The 17828-nt window shown below is 42.0% G+C and overlaps 1 protein-coding gene across 1 annotated transcript in view; it reads left to right on the forward strand.

The window, feature by feature from the left end:
* The window catches only part of LOC101006239 (succinate dehydrogenase cytochrome b560 subunit, mitochondrial), a 38691-nt gene extending 24867 nt beyond the window's left edge, over nucleotides 1-13824 (forward strand). The window contains exon 5 of the mRNA XM_031661877.1: nucleotides 13637-13824. Within this exon, the coding sequence (XP_031517737.1) occupies nucleotides 13637-13809 (173 nt within the window). The 3' untranslated portion in view covers nucleotides 13810-13824. The remainder of the gene's footprint in view (nucleotides 1-13636) is intronic.
* The last annotated feature ends 4004 nt before the right edge of the window (nucleotides 13825-17828 follow it).

Consider the following 17828-nt stretch of genomic DNA (forward strand, 5'->3'; position numbering starts at 1 on the left):
GTGCTGGGATTACAGACATGAGCCACTGCGCCTAGCCCAGATTAGTTTCTTAGCAAATTTTTAAACCATTCCCTAGCACTTCCTGATATTGTATTTATTGAAATTATAAAGAGAAATTATAAAGAGAGCAGAGAAATGTAATAGAGATGGGCTGGCTGACTGATCGTTGATGGAACACAGTCCAAGATAAATAATCAACCTTATTTTTCCAGAAGGTCAGTTTTAGCACCCATTCTTATCACCTAGACTTGCTCAGTCCCCCAAAGACTAGCTCACTGGTCAGTCTCACAAAATCTTGATTTACAGATCAGAATGTCTATTCATTCATTTATATAATATGAACTGCAGCTACAGAGTGAATTGTTTACTGGTCTTAGATAATTAGTACATCCTTTTTAGGTAGGAAGGTTTATTATGTGGAGTGCCAATTAAAATCAGTTTTCTGGGATCTGGTGTATCTTTTCACAGTAGGGATATACTTTACAAGAGGGTCAGCTAGATTTAAAATTATGTCTGGCTGGTGCTGGAGACATAGACATTTTTGCTTTTTTATTTTTATGTATTTATTTTCTCACAAGAATATGCATGTAACATATTTTTACTTTCTTAGCTTTCCTTTATTTAGCCTTATAGCATACTTTGCTCTCCTACCCCCACCAAAACCAGAAACAAAAACTAGATTATGTTCCCTAGATACACACTCTCAAAGCATTCTAGTTTTTCTTTCATAATCATGGTTGTCATTTACTTGTTCATTGTTGTTCTTCCTTACTGGATTGTCTGTTCCCTGAGGGCTTAGACTGCATCTGTTTGTATTTCTAATCATCTAGTATGGTACCTAGAATGCAGTAGATAATTTAGTAAATATTTGGTGACTACAAAATGAATACCACTCTCTTTTTTGTTAATGTGTTTTATATATTTGTGTCCTAAATTTCTATTCTGTTTATAATCATACTTTCTGGCTCTAGAAGTATCTTATTTTGGTCCCCTGCATACTGACTGTAATAACTGCCTAACTAGTATTGTATTTCAACTGGCATTTCTGTGCAATGCTATTCAGTTCAGTGGGAGCAAGAAGAGGTTATCGGACATTAGAGTGTTGCATAGGTAAATCTGAGTTTGTTCTCTATTAGTCTCCATGAGACCTTGGGGGAACTTGTGTTCTCTCCCAGCAAAGGTGATCTAGCCCTTATATATCCACAGGGAGAACAGATGCAAACTAGGAATAGTGGAGTGCTTTCTATATTTTAGTATATGTGCTGCCGAAGCGAGCACGTGGAGTGCTTTCTAAAAGAAGTGCTCCAATGAACTGTTAGCACATATTCAACAAGACTTCTGTTCCAAGTTGATAGTCCTAGGACCTTTGCTGGCAAAGGAAAATGAGGTTATGACTTAGAACAGTGTGTAAATCCCTGCTGTGTGTACAAACTCTTCTCTCCTGTGGATAGTTCCCTGGTATGTCTGTTTTATTGTTTTTTTGTTTTTTTTGAGACGGAGTTTCGCTCTTGTTGCCCAGGCTGGAGTGCAATGGCACAGTCTTGGCTCACTGCAGCCTCATGAGACCAGCCTCCCGGGTTCAAGCTATTCTCCTGCCTCAACCTCTCAAGTAGCTGGGATTACAGGCACCCACCACCATGCCCGGCTAATTTTTGTATTTTTGGTAGAGATGGGGTTTCTGAACTCCTGACCTCAGGTAATCCGCCCACCTCGGCCTCCCAAAGTGCTGGGATTACAGGCGTAAGCCACTGTGCCTAGCCCCTTAGTATGTCTTTAACCTCATCCTAGGGAATAAGAGGAAATATCTTGCCTAGAATCGGTATGAAACATATACCTGAGAGACAGAAGCCCCACTGTTTTACCTTATGTAAAGCTTTGTCTGAGCCCCTCCATCTCGTCTCTTTTGGTACTTTAGCCTGGGAGCAATGCCTAAGTTTTATTCATCACATGAGGCATCATTACAGTCTTGCCAGGAGATGGCCCATTTGTACAGAGTAGAGCAGATGGCAGCCTTCAGGTCCCAGCGCGTAAGTGTGCTCTTGCTCCAGAAATTTGGTGCCAAATAGAGCTGTTGAGGTAGGAAAGGGAGTTTCTCTTGACTTTTGCTTTGTCAAAGCAATGGTGGTATTGGAAAAGTGCTCTTGTTTCTGTCTTCTGAAACCCTGCAGGATCTCTCCTAGGCTTCTGTAGACTTATGTTTTTAACTGATGTGGTCATCAGTAGGGCTAGTGGCTCTAGTGTAGGGATCCTGTATTTAAGGAGCTGCTGATGAGACATTGGCAGCAATTATCTGAATCTAAGCCTCTGCTATTTGCAATCTCATATGTGTGTGTGTGTGTATATTTATATATGTCTATTTATAGACATATATATGTAGTTTTGTTGATAAGGATAGAGACTCCTATCTAAGATCTGATGGCATCATTTCTGTTCTTTTTCATTCTTTTGGTTGGTAAAGGGATGATGGAATCGAGGTATAAGGATGATTTGTGTTTTTAGGAATCCATATGTAGCTCCTGGTTTTTAACCTGCTGGCACTGAGCTGGTGGGGATAATAGGGAAAATCTCAAGATTAGGCTATTCTAACTGTAGATTCATAATTATTTTTATTTCTGCTTACTTAGAATAAGAAATTTTTAGATTGATTAAGGAATTTCTAGATGGATGCTTTCTACTCAGTTTGGTGATATTGATGAACAGATTTAATCCTAAAAATCACTGAAAGAACAAGAGCAGTTTATTTATTAGGCTGTAGTTTCCCTTATTATCTCAATATATGTGTCACCACTACATGAAAAAAAGGATATTGACTTTTTTATACACTATGATGATAAAAAATATATTCATCTGGGCCGGGCACGGTGGCTCATGCCTGTAATCCCAGCACTTTGGGAGGCTGAGGCGGGCAGATCACGAGGTCAGGAGATCGAGACCTTCCTGGTTAACATGGTGAAACCCCGTCTCTATAAAAATACAAAAAATTAGCCAGGCGTGGTGGCGGGTGCCTGTAGTCCCAGCTACTCGGGAGGCTGAGGCAGGAGAATGGTGTGAACCCAGGAGGCGGAGCTTGCAGTGAGCCGAGATCGTGCTACTGCACTCCAGCCTGGGCGACGAGCGAGACTCCGTCTCAAAATATATATATATATATACACACACACACACACACACACACGTTTGTATTGGCTAGAATTGAGTATTTTTCACAACTGAAGAATTATTTGGGCAGGGTGCAGTGGTTCACACCTGTAATCCGAGCACTTTGGGAGGCTGAGGCAGGAGGATTGCTTGAGCCCAGGAGTTCGAGACCATCCTGGGCAACCTATCAAGACCCAGCACTTCGGGAGGCCGAGGTGGGCGGATCACGAGGTCAGGAGATCGAGACCATCCTGGCTAACACAGTGAAACCCCGTCTCTACTAAAAAAACACACAAAAAATTAGCCGGGCCTGGTGGTGGGCACCTGTAGTCCCAGCTACTTGGGAGGCTGAGGCAGGAGAATGGGGTGAACCCAGGAGGCGGAGCTTGCAGTGAGCTGAGATTGTGCCACTGCACTCCAGCCTGGGCGACAGAGTGAGACTCCGTCTCAAAAAAAAAAAAAAAAAAAAAAATTAAAACATTAGCCCAGAGTAGTGGCATGCATCTATAGTCTCAGCTACTAGGGAGGCTGATGTAGGGAGGATTGCCCAGGAATTCAAGGCTGCAGTGAGCTATAACTGTGCCACTGCACTCCAGCCTGATGACAGCAAGACCCTACCTCAAAAAAAAAAAAAAGAAAAAAGTTGTATTTTTTCTGTCTTTACCCCTTTGAATGGTGGCCTTGCATTCATCAGCATATCACCTGTTTTTCCCAAACTTTCTCTCCTAATTCCATGATAGAATATAGTAGCTGTTTTCTATAGAGTAGTAGTTATACTGTTTTCTTCAAATGCTGAAGGTCCCTCCATCAAAATCACAAAGGAACAGGTTTTTGCCAGGTGCATGACTTAAGCAAATTACCTAATTCTCTAAACCTCAGCTTATTCCTTATAAAATAGGCATATTAATAATGCCTATCTCAGAATTCTGGGGATTTCAAGAAACTTTATGCTCTTGGTGTTGCTTTATGGAAACAAGGATGAGAAACATGATACATTTAATAGCAACTGTCTCTTAGAAGATAGTGTGCCCTGGACCGAATGGCAAGAGAAACTGGATCATTTGGTCTGAAATGAAGTCAGTTCCGGCAACTGTGATCTTTGCATTCTTGTGGCCCTCGTCCCATCCATTTTTCACACAACAAAAAGAAAAATCTTTTGAAAATAAATGGAATCATGTCACTCCCTTTCTTAGACTCTCCCAATGACTGTGTTCACTTTAGCACTTAGATTAAAATTCAAATATCCACCATGGCCTTTGCCCTGCCAGCTCTGGCTCTTCCCTAACTCATTCCTGCCATTCCTCCCTTTGCTTACTATGCTCCAGCCACACTGGTGTTTGAACTCATTGGAACAGGCAAAATTATTTCCCACCTGAGAGCCATTGCATGTTTTGTTTCTTTAGTCTGAAATGCCCACTCTGACTTCTTGCTGCACTGTGCTTGGTTAGTTCTTTCTTACCCTTTACATCTTAGCAAAATGTTAACTCAAAGAGCACTTTGCTTACCACCATGTTTAAAGTAGAAGCTTCCTTATTTCTGTTTTACAGTACTCTATTCCTTCATAGTTCTTATTGTACTGTGTTGTTTCTTACAAAGCTTTTATTACACAAGTTGTAATTATTCTAGTTTATTTTATTTTATTTATTTTATTTTATTTTTATTTTTGAGACAGAGTCTCGCTCTGCTGCCCAGGCTGGAGTGCAGTGGCATGATCTTGGCCCACTGCAAGCTCCGCCTCCCGGGCTCACGCCATTCTCCTGCCTTAGCCTCCCCAGCAGCTGGGACTACAGGCGCCCGCCACCACGCCTGGCTAATTTTTTGTGTTTTTAGTAGAGACGGGGTTTCACCATGTTAGCCAGGATGGTCTCAGTCTCCTGACCTTGTGATCCGCCCACCTCGGCCTCCCAAAGTGCTGGGATTACAGGCGTGAGCCACTGCGCCTGGCAGTTGTAATTATTTTATTTGCTAACTTTTTATAAATCTTGTGTTTTTTTCCTTTTTTTTTTTTTTTTGAGACAGAGTCTTGCCCTGTTGCCCAGGCTGGAGTGCAGTGGCGCGATCTCGGCTCACTGCAACCTCCGCCTCCTGGGTTCAAGCAATTCTCTTCCTCAGCCTCCCAAGTAGCTGGGATTACAGGCATCTACAACCATTCCAAGACACCACACCCAGCTGAGGTCTGTTTCTTAAGAATGGTGTTTATGGGGTCGGGTGCGGTGGCTCACACCTGTAATCCCAGCACTTTGGGAGGCCAAGACAAGTGGATCACAAGGTCAAGAGATTGAGACCATCCTGGCCAACATGGTGAAACCCCATCTCTACTAAAAATACAAAAATTAGCCGGGCGTGGTGGTGTGCGACTGTAGTCCCAGCTACTCAGGAGGCTGAGGCAGGAGAATCGCTTGAACCCAGGAGGCGGAGGTTGCAGTGAGCCAAGATCACGCCACTGCACTCCAGCCTGATGACAGAGTGAGACTCAAAAAAAAAAAAAATTATGTTTATGGGAGAAGTGATGGAAGATAAGGCTAGAAAGTGGGCCAGACGGTGAAGGACTCTGATTGCCATGCTGTAGACCATGATAAGCCATTAAAAGTTCATATTCTCTTTAGTTCCAGTAACAGGACAAGCTGGCCTGGATAAATACAAAATAAATTATTTATTTTAACTATAGAGATTTTATGGCTAATATATAAATTTTAAAAAACATGTTAACACTAGTTTGACTTTAAAATAGAATTTATTGAAAAGGAACTTTAAAATTTTTGTTTTTTTTGAGATGGAGTCTTGCCCTGTGGCCCAGGCTGGAGTGCAATAGCACCATCATGGCCCTCTGTGCCTCTGTCTCCTCCCAGGTTCAAGTAATTCTCCTGCTTCAGCCACCCGAGTAGCTGGTTCTACAGGTGTGTGCCACCATGCCTGGCTAATTTTTGTATTTTTAGTAGAGACAGGGTTTCACCATGTTGGCCAGGCTGGTCTTGAACTCCTGACCTCAAGTGATCCGTCTGCCTCTGCCTCCCAAAGTACTGGGATTACAGGCATGAGCTGCTGCGCCTGGCCTACAATGTTTTAAAAGGTTGAAAGAGGAGACTAATAGCACTCTTCCATTGCTTAGGTTTCATAAGGATTAAAATACTCAGGGCTGGGTGCGGTGGCTCACGGCTGTAATCCCAGCACTTTGGGAGGCCAAGGCGGGTGGATCACCTGAGATCAGGAGTTTGAGACCAGCCTGACCAACATGGTGAAACCCCATCTCTACTAAAAATACAAAATAAATAAATAAATAAATAAACCAGTTGTGGTGGCACGTGGCTATAATCCCAGTTATTTGGGAGGCTAAGCCAGGAGAATTGATTGAACCTGGAAGGCAGAGGTTGCAGTGACCTTGGATTGCACCAGTGCACTCCAGCCTGGGTGACAGAGCGAGACTCTGTCTCAAAAATAAATAAGTAAAAAAAATAAATACTCAGGATTTTTCATAGTGACAGAAAAAGTCTAGTTGAAATTAGGTACATGCTTTGAGAATGGCAGATAGCTGAAGCTGCAATAATGAATGAGTCTAGGAAAGCGTAAATAACAGATAAAACATATAACATAAAGCATGAGATTAGGAAGAGATAATAAAGATGCTAAACAACAGATATTTTAAGCTTTGAACCAATATATATAGATATTCATATATCTGTATATGAATTGTATAATTAGCTTGAATGGATATAAGAATGGTCCTGAATGTTTTGGGTAGTCTTTAAAAACAGAGTCAGGCCAGGTGCCGTGGCTCATGCTTGTAAACACCGCACTTTGGGAGGCCAAGGCAGGTGGATCGCTTAAGGCCAGGAGTTTGAGTATAACCTGGCTAACATGGCTAAATCCCATCTCTACTAAAAATACAAAAAATTAGCTGGGTGTAGGTGGCACATTCCTATAATCTGGGCTACTTGGGAGACTGAAGCATGAGAATCGCTTAAACCCAGGAGGTAGAGGTTGCAGTGAGCCGAGATCATGCCACTGCACTCTAGCCTGGGTGACAAAGCAAGACTTTATCTCAAAAATAAAAATAAAAAAATAAAATAAAAACAAGGTCAGATGGAAGAATCAGAAGTTTCGTGAGAGATTGCCTGAATTTGTAGGCAAACTTGCTGCTCAGGCAGGTAGCCTATTCTCTAGAAAAGCCAAAAGATTTAGATTCATAAAGTAACTGATGGGCTTTGAAAATAACTGTGTTTTTCTTCTGGGCCTGTCATGAGATGGGATATTAGTTATTGATTCTTACATATCATCTGTTATATTTTAGAAATCCTGGTTATTCAGACTGAGTATAGAAAAAGTGAAAAATTGCAGACTTTGGAATGAGGCCGATCTGAATTCAGTTCTAACTCTGTCACTAACTGTGAGACCTTACCTTGAAAAAGTTATTTGTCACTACACCTGCCACCAAGCCTCAGTTTTTTTGTCCACAAATTTGGATAATACCTTTTTTTTTCTCTTTAGTTTAAAAAATTTTTCTGAGACCAAGTTTCGCTCTTGTCTCCCAGGCTGGAGTACAGTGGCATAATCTCGGCTCACTGCAACCCCCGCCTCCCTGGTTCAAGTGATTCTCCTTCCTCAGCTTCCCCAGTAGCTAGGCTTACAGGCACACATCACCATGCCCAGCTAATTTTGTGTTTTTAGTAGAGACAGGGTTTCACCATGTTGGCCAGGCTGGTCTCGAACTCCTTACTGCAGGTGATCCACCTGCCTCGGCCTCCCTAAGTGCTAGGTTTACAGGGGTGTGCCATGTGCCTGGCCTAGTTTTTAAACAATTTTTTAAAAATAGAGATGAAGTTCCACAGTGTTGCCCAGGCTGGTCTCAACTCCTAAGCTCAAGCGATCCGCCTACCTTGGCCTCCCAAAGTGCTGGGATTACAGGCATGAGCCACCATGCCCAGCCTTGATAATACCTTTTTGCCATGTATGGGGCAACAGTTAGAATTTAGAGACCTTGAAACTAGTATAAATTCTTTCATAGTGGATATGATTTGCTCTGCATTTGAGAAAAAGAAAAGTTTATGCATGCCACTGAGTAATGTAGTGTAGCTTAAAACATCAATGAAAGTTCCAGACTCATAAAAACATATGCATTAAATATGTACATTTTTTTCATGTTTCAATTATACCAAATAATGGTATTTTTTAAAAAAAATCAAGATAACCCAAATGTGTTAGAGACATAAGATCAGAATGTGATTGAAATTAAGTAAGGCAATAATTCAGTTGGTAGTATTATATTCTTTCTCAGGATACAAACTGGCAGCCTGTGGGCCATGCTTGGTCAACAGATGTACTTTGTTTCTTTGTACTGTGATGAAAAGAAATGAAATTTGAGTGCGTTTAGGTGGAACATACATACTTCCCCTGTCCAGCAGTTTTCTATGAGCACCACTAGTCTATATGGCCTTAATTGCTCTGTTTGATTCACACATCTCTTTGGCTCCTGTAGGCATCTGGGTTTGACCTGCCTCTTGGGAGGGACAAAGAATGAGATGAGTGGTGGTGACAGTAAGAGGGAGATGGGTAATCAGAAACAAAAAAGGAAAAAAGAGAAGGCCAAGGAACCAGATATTCAGTGTTTATTCTCTAGAGTCAAAGGAGAGAGACATTGAACCTGGAAGGCACAAATTATCTAGTCAGTGGAGAAGTGTGTGTGGTGCATGTGTGATTCTGGTTTATCCAGCCTCAGCTTGGCCTAAATGACATTTCTGTCAAAATTATTTCCTCCATTTGCTGTAATCTGCTTATTTTTAATTTGGCTTTCTGGGTCTTGGATTTTGGTTATTAGAAGAGGTTTTGCCATCTATCTTCTATACTTTAGTCTCTCGTAATTTTGACAAGCCTGAAGGTAGGCCTTGGGCTGTAGAAAATGCAACAAGAGTTCTTGTCATCTTTGAGCTCTCTTGAGAGATCTTGTAGTTACTTTTCAGTCTGCTACGTTATCATTTCTTTTTCTACTTAATGCCTGTTAAGGATTATGAAAATTAAATACTGTATATGAAATTCCCAGTACAGGCTTGGTGGTGATTATTATTTACATTAATAATCAGAATAGTTAATCTTATACCTCTCAGAAAATGTGTGATTATTTGTAGTTTAAAAAGTCCTTCTCAGCCCTTCCTATTTCACAACTGCTGACTGCTACATCTAGTCCTTGCATTACCAAGTTGGGATGACCTGGCAAAACTCCCACCAGAAGAGAAGATGCTTCTCAGAAATGCTTTACTTTACCTCACTGCATGAATACTCTTGACCTTGAGAGAGGATCTGTGGGGAAGCAGATGGGCAGAATACATCATGATGAGATTAGTGTAACAACAATGTATATAAAAGAACAGTTACATGCTGTCACACTGAGTTTTAATCATCAGTTGGACAGCTTCATGAAGGCTCTTTTAGGTGTTTTCTTTTCATTTGCTGTGACATCTGCAGGGGCTTGCTAGGAAGAAGTGTCTGAAAGAGCTTATGATGACTTCTGGAAGTAACAATAGGACTTGCTGACAGTCTGCACAGTTACATATATAGGACTTAATGGGGTGGGGCCAGCAGGAACTGGTCTTGGCAGTCAAGAAAAAGCACCATTTAATTTTTCTTAGTGATTAGATGGGACAACTTCAGTGGCTTTATTTTCCCAATTGAAATTGTTTAGCTGTTAGAGGACTCTCCTGAGGCACTCCAGTTCTAGGAGTGGGGTCGGTTTCCTGATTCCCAGTATACCGAACATCAGAGGAGAATTCAGAAAATCTCATATTTAATTCTCATATGTTTTTCACTTGTAATGATTAAAGCTTTGGCTAAAGTAGCTTTCAATTGACTTAACTGATTAATATTCCTGTTTGAAGAGGTGGAGTCTTTTTGAAAAATTAGTGAGGCAGCCAGCCAACATGATCTCTCTCTTAATTATATCTGGGTTGGAATCTGGTAATAATTCCAGATCTCCTTGATCTCCCAGAGATTTGTATAAAAAAATTTTTTTTTCCTGATTACAAGAACATATTGCCAAGAAGGAAAATATTATAGAAATGTATAGTTAGAAAAGTTACCCATAATCCCACCAGTCAGAAGTAACCATTATTCTGTGTATATGCAGACACTGTATCATTTTATGTTTTTTGTTTAAGGACTCAACCCATCAGAAAAACACCACCTAATTCAAATACGACTATTGCTGTAGCCATTATTTACTAAACATTTACATAATTATTTAACCCTCATAATAATCTGAGAAACAGGAGTATCTTCATTTAAGAGCTTAAGAAACTGAAGTGGCCGAGGCGGGTGGGAGGCCAAGGTGAGTGGATCACCTGAGGTCAGGAGTTTGAGACCAGCCTGGCTAACGTAGTGAAACCTTGTCTCTACTAAAAATACAAAAAAATTAGCTGGGCGTGGTGGCACATGCCTGTAGTCCCAGCTACTCCGGAGGCTAAGGCAGTAGAATTGCTTGAACCTGGGAGGCGGAGGTTGCCGTGAGCTGAGTTTGTGCCACTGCACTCCAGTCTGGGTGACAGAGCAAGACTCCATCTCAAAGAAAAGAAAAGAAAAGAAAAGAAAAAATTGGTGTGGGGGTATGTAGTAGTAGAATGATTTTGGGAACATTTGACTTATTTAGAGGCAGTCTTCTCTTTTTGAATTGATTAAACTAATTGACATAATTCTGTATTATTCATAGGAAGACAAAAGCTGAAGACACTGTTATTCACATCCTAGTATTTCCATGAGTTTTAACTCTCGTAGGTCGTTTGAGAGTAGGTGGTGTTATCCTAGGATAACACCATATCAGGGTCTGGTCTTCTGTTGGTTAATATTGGTATGTGGCCATCCCTAGGACTCAGCTATGAGCCTGCTGTCCCATTTGGTGCCTAGATCAGGGATGAGTTTGCCCAGATATCTAAGGCATATGTTTGGCTATTGAAGTTTCAGAGCTTTGTGTTGGCACTGAAATTCAAAAGACAGTTAGAGCCACCATACCCAGCCAATCATAATTAATTACTAATGGGATGTATATGCTGTTGGATATTATACAACTCCTCCAACCTTAGAAATCAGATTGGACACTGCCAGCCTCATTTCTTGTTCCACACTGATTTTCACACAGCGCTTCATTTTTGTTGAAAACCCAGCTTTGCGAAGATGTGATCATTGTAAGAAATCTAACATCTAATGTTAAAACCGAACTATCTTGAGCTAGTAGTGGTTCACATGATGACCAACAGATGTTAAGTATCACTGTGGTTCATTTGAATATGTAAAGTATCCTGTAGGACCTGTGAGTTTGCTGTGGTACCCTAGGGCAGCTTGGTATACAGTTTGAAAACCACATTTCTAACAATGATCCCAAACTGTCAAATCAGGGTCTCTGGGAGTTGTGGTGTGGGTACTCTTTTTTGCTTCCCCAAAATATTTTTTGGTGATTATAGGAAACAACTGGCCTCTTACTTTTTTCTTTTTCTTTTTTTTTAAATTTTATTCCCATTTTACAGATGACGTCTTATTTCTTTGTGTGTGTGTGTGTGTGTGTGTGTGTGTTTGTGTTTTGTTTTTTGAGATGGAGCCTCACTCTATTGCCCAGGCTGGAGTGCAGTGGTGCGATCTCAGCTCACTGCAACCTCCGCCTCCTGGGTTCAAGGGTTTCTCCTGCCTCAGCCTCCCGAGTAGCTGGGACTATAGGCGTGTGCCACCACAACTGGCTAATTTTTGTATTTTTAGTAGAGATGGGGTTTCACCATGTTGCCCAGGCTGCTTGAACTCCTCACCTCAAATAATCTGCCCACCTCGGCCTCCCAAAGTGTTGGGATTACAGGCATGAGCCACTGCACCAGCCAAGATAACATCTTATTTCTAATTTGAGTTTCATATTTATTATACTTGATTTGTCAGTCATTGGTGGTTGATAGTCACTGAGCCCCAACAAATAATGTAGCCCTGTCAGACATTAAAGTATTCATACTTTTTCTTTCACATAAGGAAATAATCTTCCAAATATGTACACATAGTATTTATATTATATCATTATGGTTTTGATTTGCATTTGTCTAATGGCTAATGATGTTAAGCATCTGTTCATGCACTGATTGGCCGTTTATTTATCTTCCTTGGAAAGAGGTCTATTCAGATCCATTTGTCATTTTATTAATTGAGTTGTAAGAGTTCATTATATATTCTGGATAAAAGTCCTTCATGATTTGCAGATATTTTCTCCCATTCCTTTGGGTTGTCCTTTTACTTTCTTGATGGTATTATTTGCAGCACAGAAGTTAGTAATTTTGATGAAATCCAATTCATCTGTTTTTTCTTTTGTCATTTATGATTTTGGTGTCATCTGTGAAACCACTGCCTAATCCAAGATCATGAAGATTTATTTCTGTGCTTTCTACTGAGAGTTTTACAGTTTAGCTCTAGCATTTAGGTCTCTAATTCATTTTAATTTAAATTTTTGTGTAATAGAGATTTGAATGATTTTAAATTTTTTCTCTCTTCAGAGGTAGCAACACTAGAAAATAAAGATAAAAAATGGGCCAGGCACAGTGGCTCATGCTGCTAATCCCAGCACTTTGGGAGGCCAAGGTGAGCGAATCACTTGAGGCCAGGAGTTCGAACCAGCCTAGACAACATGGCAAAACTCTGTCTCTACTAAAAATACAAAAATTAGTGAGGTGTGGTGGCATGCATCTCTAAGGCCAGCTACTTGGGAGGCTGAGGCACAAGAATCGCTTGAACCCAGGAGGCAGAGGTTGCAGTGAGCCGAGATCACGCCACTGTACTCTAGCCTGGTTAAGAGAGCGAGACTCTGTCTCAAAAAAAAAAAAGAGAACCTAATTTTTTTTCTCACTTTTCTCTGAACTGAGTACACTGTTTTTACCTTTTCTTACTTAGATGATGAACTAGATGATATAGCAAGGCATGACTTCTGAACTGGCAGGTGAAGTTTTTAATGAGAGGGATGTTGAAAGGAGGAATAATGTACTAAAACATATGGCACATTTAGTTTATGATCAGATCCCAAGTAGTCTGTCTCCCACTATAAACTTGAACATGAGTTTAAATCTTCTCCTTTTCAAGGCCAGGCACAGTGGCTCATACCTGTAATCTCAGCACTTTGGGAGGCGAAGGTGGGCAGATCACTTGAGGTCAGGAGTTCGAGACCAGCCTGGCCAACTTGGTGAAACCCCCGTATATAAAGATACAAAAATTAGCTGGGTGTTGTGGTGGGCACCTGTCATCCCTGCTACTCAGGAGGCTGAAGCAGGAGAATTGCTTGAACTTGGGAGGTGGAGGTTGCAGTGAGCCAAGATTGCACCACTGCACTCCAGCCTAGGTGACAGAATGAGACTCTTGTCTCAAGAAAAAAACAAAACAAAAATCTTCTCCATTTCAAAATGGTTTAGAATTGTATGAGGTGCCAGGGGTCCCAGTTTTATGTGTCATATTAGTTGTAACTTGTGAGCAGCTGTGACGAACTACTTGGTTTTCTCCTCAGGGGTCTCTCTTTTTGGCATGTCGGCCCTGTTACTCCCTGGGAACTTTGAGTCTTATTTGGAACTCGTGAAGTCCCTGTGTCTGGGGCCAGCACTGATCCACACAGCTAAGTTTGCACTCGTCTTCCCTCTCATGTATCATACCTGGAATGGGATCCGACACTTGGTAAGTTAATTGGGGATTTGCACATTTTCTCTGTGAAGGGAGTGGGGAGACTGGGAGGATTCCCTCCTTCATTACTGGGTTTAGTGCTGTTCTTTTTTGTTGTTGTTGTTCCCAAGATTGGAATCTCGCTCTGTTGCGCAGGCTGGAATGCAGTGGTGCGATCTCAGCTCACTGCAACTTCTGCCTCCTGGGTTCGAGAGATTCTCGTGCCTCAGCCTCTTAAGTAGTTGGCGTTATAGACGTGTGCCACCACTCCTGGTTAATTTTTGTATTTTTAGTAGAGATGGGGTTTCACCATGTTGGCCAGGCTGGTCTCAAACTCCTGGCCTTAGGTGATCCACCTGCCTCAGCCTCCCGAAGTGCTAGGATTACAGGCGTGAGCTACCACGCCCAACTAGTGCTGTTCTTAAGATTAGTTGTGACTCAAAGCCCTCTTGGGGAAAGTCAAACAAGTTCCCCTGTGTATTTTCTAGCAGTCCTGCTGGTGGTGTAGCTGAGCAATGGTATAGGCCTCACAGATACTTGCAGGGTCTCATTGTGAACTCTTCCTTATGTTATGTTATGTTATGTTATGTTATGTTACGTTACGTTACGTTACGTTACGTTACGTTACGTTACGTTATTTTTTGAGACAAAGTCTTGCTCTGTCTCCCAGGCTGGAGTGCAGTTGGTGTGATCTTGGGTCACTACAAACTCCACCTCTTGGGTTCAAGAGATTCTCCTCCCTCGACCTCCCGAGCAGCTGGGACTACAGGCACATGCCACCACGCCTGGCTAATTTTTTGTATTTTTAGTAGAGATGGAGTTTCCCCATGTTAGCCAGGCTGGTCTCAAACTCCTGACCTTGTGATCCACCCCTCTCAGCTTCCCAAAGTGCTGAGATTATAGACGTGAGCCACTGTGTCCTGCTGAACTCTTCATTTTTGAGAGGTATATTATTAAAAGAGATCCCTGAAGGCATAGAATGCATGTTTATGAGATAAATATTAATTGGTACCTATTTATGTGTCAGGTACTGTTGTAGACACGGGGGATTCAGTTATGAGCTAGATAAACATTGTTGCTGCTTTCATTCTTATGTTCCTGTTGACCCAGAGTAATGCTTCTGATGGGACTCAAATAGATTTACCTTTTCTTATCTACACATTATATTGCATTTTTGTTTTGAGCTGTTGGACAGAATGGGGCCAACTTTAATAGAAACTGGGTGCCAAGAATCCCAGGTTTTAATATTGAGTTTAGGAATCTTCTTTTTTTTTTTTTTTTGAGACAAAGTCTTGCTCCGTTGCCCAGGCTGGAGTGCAATGGTGCAATCTCAGTAGAGACCTTATTTTGCCGTGTTGGCCAGCCTTACAGGTGCCCGCCACCACACCCAGCTAATTTTTTTTTTTTTTTGTATTTTTAGTAGAGATGGGGTTTCGCCATGTTGGCCAGCCTGGTCTTGAACTCTTGGCTTCCCGAAGTGCTGGGATTACAGGCGCGAGCCACCGCACATGGCAGGAATCATTTAATAGAGTGAAAACTGTCCACGTTGCCTCCTGTGTGATCTCATGGTCTGCTCAAAACTGGTTTCTACAATTAGCCAGCTATGGTGGTGTGCACTTGTGGTCCCAGCTACCCGTAAGGCTGAGGTAGGAGGATCGATTGAGCCCGGGAGGCGGAGGTTGCAGTGAGCTGAGATTGTGCCACTGCACTTCAGCCTGGGTGACAGAGTGACCCCATCTAAAAAAAAAAAACATAGGCGGGCGTGGTGATTCATGCCTGTAATCCCAGCACTTTGAGAGGCCGAGGTGGGCGGATCATCTGAGGTTGGGAGCTCAAGACCAGCCTGACCAACATGGAGAAACCCCATCTCTACTAAAAAAACAAAATTAGCTGGGCATGGTGGTGCATGCCTGTAATCCCAGCTACTCGGGAGGCTGAGGCAGAAGAATCGCTTGAACCTGGGAGGCAGAGGTTGCAGTGAGCTGAGATCACGCCATTGCACTCCATCCAGACTGGGCAGCAAGAGCAAAATTCTGTCTCAAAAAATAAAATAAAATAAAATACAAAAATTAGCCAGAGGTAGTAGTGTGTGCCTGTAATCCCAGTTACTTGGGAGGCTGAGGCAGGAGAATCCAGGCAGCAGAGATTTCTGTAAGCCAAGATCATGCCATGCACTCCAGCCTGGGTGACCAAAGTAAAACTCTGTCCCAAAACAAAAAAGAAAGAGGGATTTTATATTTTGTAGTCTCCCTAGTTTTGCTTCCAAAAAGACAATTAAAATTCAGTTGTTTCTGTATTTTCATTAATTCTGAACCTGAACCAACTGTCAGATGGATGCTTTTGCCTTAATTTGACTTTTTATTACTTCCAAATCATAGCATTAGAGACAAGCACTTTCTGGATTTCAGTCTGGTCCAATAGCAAGTTTAATGGAATAAAAAAGATGAGAGACTAAATGACTTATTAAATTAAGTGTCTGTATCAACGGTTCCCTGGGGCAGTGTTCAGTTTGATTTAAAATGACTTTTCACTTCCCTGAGGGGGAGGCGGTAGAGAGGGAGGACATTTCCATTAATGACTTCCTATTCTCCAGAACAAAGCTCTGTAAAGAAAATCAGCTGATCAGCTTCCTCTGTTCATATTTTGGCTCAGGCAGAGACTTGCCCTATATTTGTCTTTGTCTCAATATGGGGGGAAGAGAGGGGAGGTTTTACAAAATCGCAGAACTTAGAGCTTTTCTGCCCTGGTTCTTGCTTGTGATGGTAATCTTTTTGTTGAGGGAAGTGAAGAACCTAAAGATCCTTAAGTCTGCTTTTATTTTTTCTTCTAGCAAGTACTGGCTGTGAGTGTGGGTCAGGATTTTGTGTTTTCTGTGACAGTCTGTAGTTTTTGGCCTCTGAACTTGATTGTTGACTTGCCAGAAGATCTAATGGGGGAGTGAGGAGTGAAAGAGTAGGGGGTTATAGGGTCTGTGGCATTCTACGGAATATCCCCGCCTACTACCACTACCCTGTAGGACTCAACTCTGTAATAGAAACACTGTCCTTATTTAAGTAAAACAACTCTTTGTGGAATCTGCTTGACTCTTGATCTCCTACTTAGAAGCTATTTGAGGGTTGAGGTGAAGGCATCTTCTCATCTTGATTTTTTTTTTTTTTCCTGGACTCTCTCCATCTTTTCTCCGAACTGACTCCTAATTTAGGCAGTTGTACACTCAGACTGTAGGCGTATGTGTGTATGTGTGTGTTAAGGTGCCATGTATGTGGGAAGTGTGGAAAATGAAGACTACATTTGCCCTAGGGGCTCATTTAGTGACTTATAATATAATATTAATATGTTAATATCCCTAAGACACAAGAGAGTCAAAATTAGTGTTTTGTTAAATGTGGGGCCGGGGGTGTGGTAGCTCACGCATGTAATCCTAGCACATTGGGAGGCCGAGGTGGGTGGATTGCTTGAGCTCAGGAGTTCGAAACTAGCCTGGGCAACATGGCAAAACGCCATCTCTACCAAAAATACAAAAAATTAGCCAGGCATGGTGACGGGTGCCTGTAGTCCCAGCTACTTGGGGGGCCGAGGCAGGAGGATTGCTTGAACCTGGGAGGTCAAGGCCTTAGTGAGCTGAGATTGTGCCACTGTACTCCAGCCTATGTGACAAAGTGAGACCCTGTCTCAAAACTTTTTTAAAAGGTGGGGGGTTGTGCAGTGGGGGCTGGGTGAGATAGCTCACACCTGTAATCCCAGCACTTTGGGAGGCTGAGGCGGGAGGATTGCTTGAGCCCGGGAGTTTAATACCAGCCTGGGTGAGACATAACAAGAGTCTGTCTCTATTTTTTAATATTAAAAAGAAATGTGGGTTTTAACTCAATTGGTAGAAAACCAATTTAGTGGCATGCTACCAACAAAAAAAGAAATTTAAATAGAATAGAAAATATAAGCAGGGGCTGGGCGCGGTGGCTCACACCTATAATCCCAGCACTTTGGGAGGCTGAGGAGGGTGTATCACTTGAGGTCAAGAGTTCGAGACCAGCCTGGCCAATGTG

Source organism: Papio anubis, unplaced genomic scaffold (genome assembly GCF_008728515.1).
Source record: "Papio anubis isolate 15944 unplaced genomic scaffold, Panubis1.0 scaffold282, whole genome shotgun sequence".
Lineage (NCBI taxonomy): Eukaryota > Metazoa > Chordata > Mammalia > Primates > Cercopithecidae > Papio > Papio anubis.